A 9,230-nucleotide genomic window follows, 5' to 3' on the forward strand; every position below is an offset into this window, starting at 1 on the left:
GCCTAAGAAAGGAATGCAGAGATGGCTCTTTGATGGTGGCAAAGAGAAACACTGGCTCCTTAGAAAAATATTTGAGCAACATTTTAAATATTTTTCATTAGATCAAAATGTCTGGGGATAAAACATTTTTAAACAATTTTGGAGGCCTATGTTTCCACTTCTCTAAATTATCCCTAAATGGATTGAAAATAATATTCTTTTTACAATGTCTGAAGTTTTCACATGGATACTTTAATTAGTACAAAAGGGGACAAAACCTTGGCTTGACTGAGTACTGTTTATTACTTTTTTTGATACCAGCTTATAAACCAAAGCATTAATGTAGCATAAAAAACTAATGCTTTCCCTAAAAGCTACTATAGAATCTATACTGAACCATGACATCGCTAAACTACTTGGCAGTACCGTAGTCATGGTCAAGGTTGATGGCCACACCTGAAGGTGTCACCTGAGAATTTGTACCAATGAACAACTGAGCCAAACTAAATGACTTAAACATAAAGTGGGACCTTCAAGTTCATATTAATAGACACTGTCTGAGACTAGAGTTCAATCTTGTAATAAATAATAGAATTCACAAACTACTACTATTAATTTAAAATTTCAAGCCATTATTATAATATAGATACCACTTCCTTAAGTCCTGATACTCACCTCAGATTAGAGTCAATTCACATTCTTTACACATCTAGAAGAAATCACTGTGCTCAGTGAATGCTCATAGAAAACCTAAAGAGCTCCTTGAACAAGCTCATTTGCCTACAAATTTGATTTGTTATGCACCTCAGAGAAGTGCACTTCAAATCAGTTAATTTCTACTAAATGAAGTGGAGCTCCAATTAATAGTTATCATAAATTTTAAAGCAAGAGAAATATGGTGTTATCACAAATGGGCTAATTTCTCGCACTTAGTTACAATACTCCCCCACAAACCATGACCATAGAATTTATTAAAGCCTAGAGTTTTCTCTGAAATCCATCAGAAAGTGAGAAACTGGACCATTGTAATAATTACTCCTTTCAGAATAAACAAATTTCATGATATAAATCAGCTGTAGATAGATGGCTCTCAGAAATAAAACGTGCCAAGTGGCTACAATTTTGTTTTTTACATTGAGATCTTCTTAAGATGCATTTCCCGAAGACTATGTTTGCACATATTTCTGTTTCGCAACACAGTTAACTCATGGAAGCGAACACATTTTATATTCAAGGGCCCCCAGTTACCCAATAAAGATCCTTCAGTTGCTCAGTATTACTCATCTGCCAACCGAGGACACTTATGTGTACCGATTATAACATAATATCTCCTTCTCTTGAGATAAAATTTTATATGAAAATTAGAGAATAAATTCAAAGAAAATTGAGGAACTCTTCCTTGCCATCCCCTTCCTTTTAGGCCACAGGAACAGCTGCATTGAGAAATTTGGAAAAGATTTCAATGTGACCCTCTATGCTGATCCAATTCAAATCGCACTTGCCACTGAATAAGGCAATAGGCAGAAACAGCTTTCAAACAGTTTAAATAGCAGGGCAAGGTGTTGCTTTTGAAGTGTGTGCAGACACTATAATACTACAAAATTGAAGCCAATCTGTGGTCCATTTTCCACTTCTAAAATGTTTTTCAGATAGCTAGTGCCTGATTCACGTTAAAGTTCACCCAAATGCTGCTGCACAGAACATATCTGTCAGTGGATAAACCAACAACCAGCACATGCCAGGCAGTGCCTGCCCCTCATGCTGGTTGTGCCTTCCCATGAATTCCTCTCAGTTGCTTACTTTTTGAATTACCCCAAGCAAGAGAGGAGCTGCCAAGTGCATTGCCACTGTGCCACTGACCACTACCATGGTTCTCCTACCTTCCCTCATCAATAATCAGCATATATTTGGAAAAAGCAAATTCATTTTATATAAACTAAAAAATATACTGAAGGAATAAAATCTTTTAAAACTAAATCATCACAAAATCAAATAAACATTTTGAAGTTCTCCTGTACTTATCTGCTTTGTGCATGCCACAAAAAGTGTGGCCAAAAGATTATATATCTTCGGTCCAATAATAACTCATTTTGAAACTGAAACAGTTTTAAGAAAAGTTGTGAAATTCATGTAGCAAAAGCAGAACTGAAGCATTCTACCTACTTTATGGCTCAGAAAGGTTTGATCAAGGTTATATGTCAGAAAATATAGATAAATTTGGCACGTAATGTTTCATACTTTGGAATTGATAAAATTTCAAGGAACGGTCTCATTTTCTAACATGATTTTTATTGCCTGCATCAGTTTCTTCTCTTAGAATTGCAAATATTTATATAGTGTATTATTAATTTTAGTTATAGTGCTTATTTTTAAATTCATTGGAAAGCTCATTATTGGTAAAGAGAATAGATAGATGAGATTTTGTGAAGTCATTGCAAAATGTAAAGTAAAACCCAAAAATAAATTAGCTTTATGTATAAGATCGTATATCCATTTTCTCCTACTCTAAAATGGAGTATCAACTGGAGTTTAAGAACCTATTTCTACTTAGCAAAGAGTAGATTTTTATTTATTTCAATACTTCTGTTTAGTAAGTTGCATAATGTACTTCAATTGCATAAAGAAAAAATATGGTATTCTTCCATATTTTGACCATCTATTAACTCCCTATATTTTAAGACATCCATGCTACAAACATTGCACATAAAATACAGTATTTTACACATATGGATATACATGCACAAACTTCAACTTCAATGCAGATAGGTATGAATCACATTACTCAAAACAAAATGATAAAACTAGAGGTTCAATTATAAGTACTCAAACTCATTGTTAGCTTAGAAAAATTAAAATCATATTTCAAAAATTAAGATAAAATAGTTACGCCATAAGGGGTCAAAAAATAAAGTATCTATGGTTAAAGCAAGACTGTGAGGACTACCAGACTACAGTGAACAAGCCACGACACAATTGAAGCTCTGGATAAATGGTTGTACACAGGTGGTTACCTTAAGAGAATGTACCACAGGTTCGGGCTGCTGAGAAGGTGTGGTATGTCCACTGAAGCTAGCTGGAGAGTTGGGTGAACTGTTACTCCCATCAGCCCCTGATGACAACCTAAAAGAACCCTTAGTAGAAAATCAACAACTTTGTTATTAAAACAAAAGTCGTTTATAACTACACAGATGTCATTCAATATTCAATTTCACTGCCAACTGAGAATGAGCCTTTTTGTTACTTTTTCCTAGGCTATCTTAAGATGCTATCAACCAGTTAATTGGAACACACTTGCTTCTTGACCAGCAACAAAACTTAACCTAACAGCCATCTCTATACACTTCCAGATGTCATCTCTGATTTACCAAAGACAACAATGTCCCCCGAGGAATGGCCCTTAAGAACATTTCAAGAATGATTTTTGAAACTTAAAGACACTCAAGAGCAGGGAAATCCTGAGTTACTCCACAGCTGACTTAAACATGCTCACTCAGCAAGCCAAATGACATATTGCATATGTCTCAGAATATGCAGACACATCACATTCTTGCATTAGCGAAACTGTGTTTCTTATAAAACCTTTCTCTAAGGGAGAGACCTATAGTAGAGCATTTTCCAAAACGATGTGATCAAATTCAGTATTTTCTTTAAGAACCAATTCTCTCATTTTTCTGGCCTTTCTAAAAATGAAAAACAAAATAAATATAAATTACATATTTTTAGTTTAGTGACTCTTTAATTTAACTGGCAAGAACCCAGAACCTGATCATGATTAATTTGACATGTGCAGGCTACAGTCATCCCCACAAGAACTAGGAATTTCCCTGACTAGTCTACCCTTTTTCTAAAGGTTGCTTGGGGAAAGACTAATGGATTAGCAAAGAAAAAGAGAGCAGCAGTTATCTACTCGCCTAGAAAAAGCAGTCAAATGGGAATTTTCCAAACCTGTTTTTATAGATCATTACACTATTAGAGGACCTGTGAGGTTTTTGTTTTGTTTTGAGACAAGAGTCTTGCTCTGTGGCCCCTGGTAGAGTGCAGTGGTGCCATCATAGCTCACTGCAACCTCAAACTCCTGGGGTCAAGCCATCTTCCTGCTTCGGCCTCCCAGGTAGCTGGGACTACAAGCGCGCATCACCACGCCTGGCTAATTTTTCTATTTTTACTAGATGGGGTCTCGCTCTTGCTCAGGCTGGTCTCAAACTCCTGAGCTCAAGCAATCTTCCTGCTTGGCCTCCGAGAGTGCTAGGATTATAGGCGTGAGCCACCATCCCCCCGGCCTGAGGACCTGAGAGATTTTAATGTCTGCCTCTTATCTATAGATTTTTTCACATCTAATAGATTAATAACTGCTCCATTTAAGTTGATTCTATCAATCTAATCCCCTGAGTAGGAGCCACTGAAGGTGTATCATATGTGAATTCATAAAGGAAGAAACAATAGTAGTTTGGAATATTAATTTGTAGCATCTCCGGGAGAACTTTTATGCTATACATTTTAGCGACGGGAGGGAAAAGCTGCCCACAGTAACAGTTATGTGTATGGGTTACATGTAAACCATGCTTTACACAGAAATTAACAATCCCCCTTGATTTCTATTATTTATGTCATTTGAAATATTTTCTCCCTTCCCTTTTTGCTGTCATTTCTTCCTGTGTCCTTGAAGACTCCCCTTGCCACCTTGCAAGCCTACTGAGGCCACATTCTTTACCCTGCTCAAAGAGTTGGACAATCCAATCGAGTCCTGCCCCCAGCCTCACTACCAACAGGAAGAAGGAGCAATGGAATATGGCATGTAGGGGGTTTCTTCAGCTTCTGTCCCCTACTGCTACTAACACTTGAATTAATAGCAGGTGATGACACAGGACTGCTGATTATAACAGCCCCAATCCCCTTTGGGAAAAGAAATTATAAAATTTGTTTTCCTGTATTTGTAACTCAGATTAAATCTGACATAATAATGCCAGGTACACCTAAGGGAAGGGAAATCATTTGAAGTTTAAAGATGGTTAAAGGACATACCCTCCCCTGACCCCAACCACCAAATTTTGGACATCTTCCTCTTTAGTGATCAAATGGTTCCCAAACTAAGGATTTATAAAGGAAGCTCTTCTTCCCTGAATAACCCTAGTTGTCTACTGTTTTTCCCCTCCTGATTCCACTCTTACGAACTCTCTCTTAACCACTTCTGAGGTTACACAGAGTACATATCAAACCTCTCATTTAGGACCTACCATGGCAGTGCTGACTTTCCTCTGACTGGTAATCTAATTTAGCAGGCAATAATCCTTCCCACTCTAGGCTACCTCCTTCCCATTCTTCCTGAATTTCAAACCCTTTTCAGAGCAGCCCTTCTGTTTCAAAGGTTCTCTTCCCAGACCTGGCAAAAAGACAGGCATATCAATAGCAGCATGCTTTTGCTTGGGCATGGGCCTCTCTCTTCCAGAGTATTTTGGTTTGAGAGAATTTCAAAAATCAATGTAAATAGCATCCTTAACACAAATCATCTGGGCCACTTATCATTGTTTAAACTTAAGGAAATTCCTCTTCTGGTCATAGCTATTCAGAAACACTTTTTTATTGAAGTAGTTTCCTTAAAAAAAAAAAAAAAAAGGGTACAGTAGGATCTTTCCTAGAGTATGCAGTGGGGAAAAATATATCATTCAGGGATTAAAGTTCTACTTCAAACTAGCTTTGAGAGCCATGGCCTGGTAATCAACCAGAAAGATCAAGGTTCGTATTTTATGTGGTTTTTGTGAAGCTGCAAAGGTAACCAAATGCCTGGTAAAGTTTAGCAACAGCAGATGCTAAATAGTTTTCTAGATTATAACGACAGATTGAAGCACATTCTGTTGTATCTCATTTAGTACTATAAAATAAAAGGTTAGTTCCTATGTGCTTTGTAAAATCAGACTAATATTCAGAGAATTACCTAGGTTCAATTGATGCATACTCTCAGTTGGCTAATATATTTTCACTGAACTACTTTTTAAAAATATGAGTGAAATGCCAGCATACCAAATGATTTTAAACAGTCCCCTTAGAGTTTATTTCAGTAAGATTAAATTCATTTATTTAAATTGTACTTGGCTGGTTCAGGAGACAGGGAATTTAAAACAAAGAAAATCTTAGTAAAATTGGAAATGTGATTCCCAGCTTGAATTGCTTATTTTCAAGCTACCCATGCCCACGTAGTGCATTTATCACCTCTTGGTCAGTAGTCAATTTGAAAGGGCAAGGAATAATTTTCTGAGCTGGCCTAGAGACATCCGATTTTCATGGTCACAGACCTAAACTCCTTTTCACGAATGGACCAGAGTACCTTTGTTCTTCTCTCCTGTTTGAGGTTGCTCAACTTTCACCCCCAAGTTCAGGAAAGCAACAGTGAAGAAGATTATTTATGAGGTGAAAAACTCTACTTCCATCCTCCCGCCCCGGATTTAAACATACAGCAATTTTCTTTCATGTGTACGAACTTGTTTTCTACCCCCCCAGTATAACTTTTCCTCTAGCAACAGAAGCCATTTGGTTACGCACAAGCAAATGCAACCAGCTGACTCATCTTCACTCACCGGGAGAGTGGGCAGGCATCGTCCTATTCCTCGGCACCCTTGCCACCACTGCAACACCCGCTGGGCTCTGGGCCCCCAGCCTTTCTCCATATTTGAGCTGTTTCTAGTTGGAGGTTGCCTTCTATGCTGGGTGGCCTTATATTTGGAACAATATGGTACAATCACTCAGAAAAATACTGTTTCTCGTCTCAAGAAAGCAGATTAGAACAAGAAGCTTAATGAAATGAACCACAATGACCACAATGGCAAGCTGTAACATGCACTTTGTAGCTAGGGAAAAAATAAAAATAAAAACAATCTGAAATCCTGTATATTAGAGCTAATATAGATTTAAGTTTTTGGCATTCTCAAGCTATCAAAAAGTAGATGATAAAATTACAGAAAAAACTTGAAGCTATTTAAACAGCTTTATTTCATAGGTTTTACCTGTGAGAAATAGTGAGTTACCATAATTCTTCCAAATATTTAGACTGTATAACTTCAGAACATAGCAGAAATTATTTCAAATACAATTAGGAGCACTATGTTCTTTTATTAAGAAACACTAGATGGTTATACATATTTAATAATAGTAAGAAAACTTACACTGTATCAAATTTTCAACAAAATTTCTGCACATGGAAGAGTATGTCATGAGCTAACAGGTCACCACTGTATTAAAATAATTATTTTATGTAGGAAATCTACATAATTATCAAAATTTCTATTAATTAGTTAACTCCCAAATTTCTGTACTCATTCGAACTAAAGATACCATGTAACTAAAGTAAAAGGAAAAAATATTCCTTAAATTACAACTTTTTCCATCACCAAGCTGCATAATCCTATTAAATGATCAGAAGCAAAATAAACTTATTTGACCATGATTTCCTCTCCCTGCCAACTTTCACTTAGACCTTTAAGAATGCTATGTCCTGAGGAATAAGGAGATAATTTTTAAAATTACAGAAAATCTTCAAAATGATCCAAAAATTCCAGTGTCTAAACGTTAATGTTTATTTTAGGAGACTGAAAATGAGAATATATTATTTTAGTTCTCACTGGTTCATTTTCCTGCAAATTAATGTTCTATTCTGAATAGTACTGATCTAATTCTCACTCTTCTCTAACTTTTGGAGGTTGAAGAATAAAGAAAATGCACCATGGTCTTAAGTGAAATAAAAAAGAAAAGAAATGATGACCAGCAACCAGTACCCCAAAACTCTTCTGGGTCTATGAAATCAGTATCAGTTACCTGTCAAATAAGTCACATATACTCTATTCCATACATATAACAGGGAAAATTATATATTTGCACTTGGGTCACAATGATAATTTCATCATAGCAACATAGATTTGAATGCTGCTCTTTTCAGAATTATTTCATGTGTAAGAGTCTAATTTATTTTCATCATCAAAAGAATTATCTCTAATAATTTATAATACAGTCCATGGCTTAAAATTCACCTTCCACCCTAATCTGCATAGTTCTATTTCTGAGAAGATCATTAATGAATAATAGAAATTTTATAGTTATCACAAATAAGAAGATCTATCCATCTGGATTTGGTTCTTTCCATGACTTACGCATCTCTCAGACCTTAGGCTTTTTGGATTCAACTACCAAGTATTAACAGAACATATAGGAATTCTTATTTTCATTCTTCCTTAATGTATAGTGAAGCTAAATCACAATGAATCTCCATTGTGACAAAGCTTATTACCATACTCATCTGAGACCATTTAGCTAGAAAGAGCAGCCACTTAGCTGCTACGCAGAGACACACAATATTTTTTCCCACTTTCAGAAAGTAGATACCACATAAAATAATGGCTATACTTTTAAGCCTTGTAAAAGGTTCTTTTTAAACATATTGAATATATATGATACAGTATGATTGATCTCATAAAGGGGACAGTAAACAGGTACCAGAGTTTTGCAGAAGAATAAACTACTTCATGACATAACCATTTTAAAGGAAAGGGCACTCTTTTAGAACCAAAATTACTGCATTGACTTTCTAGTCATGTCAGCCATTTTTTTTTAATCCAGGTACGTGAAAAACTGTGTTTTGGGCCAGCCATCATCTTTGACCTTCAAATAAACTATATCAGAATGGTATTTATACACTAATGAAGGCTTAGCTCTTTGCCAGCTACAAATGGGCAACCATGATATTTTCTGAAGACTGCTTCATAAAACCTAAGAAGCCTTTAGTAACTTGGTCATTGGCGTTGTTCCCAGCAACTCTGGAGCTGAAAATGGGGGAGCCCAGACTCTGGCCATCAACTGGGAGAGCAATTCCAAATAGTCTTAAGAAAGTCACTTTCTGTTTTCTGAGTTATTTCGGTTTTTTTAGTTTTGTTTTCTGTAGTTTTCTAAAATTCCAAATTCATAAAAAAGAATTCCTGAATGAACCCAACATTCCCATAGAAATCTGTGTACTGGTTAGCACTTTATATACAAATATATATAAGGTAACTCACAAATTATTTTAGATACCAGGATGGTCCACACTAAGTGTCATAGTAAAGTAATGCTCTGCATCAAGGTTGTGTGGGTGGTAAATTACAGGCATGTGTATGGTGTAGCATGAGTCAGAGCCTATGGTCTCAGGACTTCCAGGGGTCAGAGTCTGGATGGTTCTCAAACTCTGACAGGGTGCAAACTCCTCTGTATTTAAGCAAGAATTCAACATG

The 9,230-nt window shown here is 36.1% G+C and overlaps 1 protein-coding gene across 1 annotated transcript in view; it reads right to left on the reverse strand.

Moving 5' to 3' along the window:
- The window catches only part of CCDC85A (coiled-coil domain containing 85A), a 208,561-nt gene that overhangs the window by 4,927 nt on the left and 194,404 nt on the right, over positions 1-9,230 (reverse strand). Inside the window, exons 5-6 of the mRNA XM_012649844.1 lie at positions 6,552-6,686; positions 2,991-3,110 (exon numbers count right to left, since the gene is read on the reverse strand). Of these exons, the coding sequence (XP_012505298.1) occupies positions 2,991-3,110; positions 6,552-6,686 (255 nt within the window). The remainder of the gene's footprint in view (positions 1-2,990; positions 3,111-6,551; positions 6,687-9,230) is intronic.

The sequence above is a fragment of the Propithecus coquereli genome, unplaced genomic scaffold, assembly GCF_000956105.1.
Source record: "Propithecus coquereli isolate 6110/MARCELLA unplaced genomic scaffold, Pcoq_1.0 Scaffold305, whole genome shotgun sequence".
Classification (NCBI taxonomy): domain Eukaryota; kingdom Metazoa; phylum Chordata; class Mammalia; order Primates; family Indriidae; genus Propithecus; species Propithecus coquereli.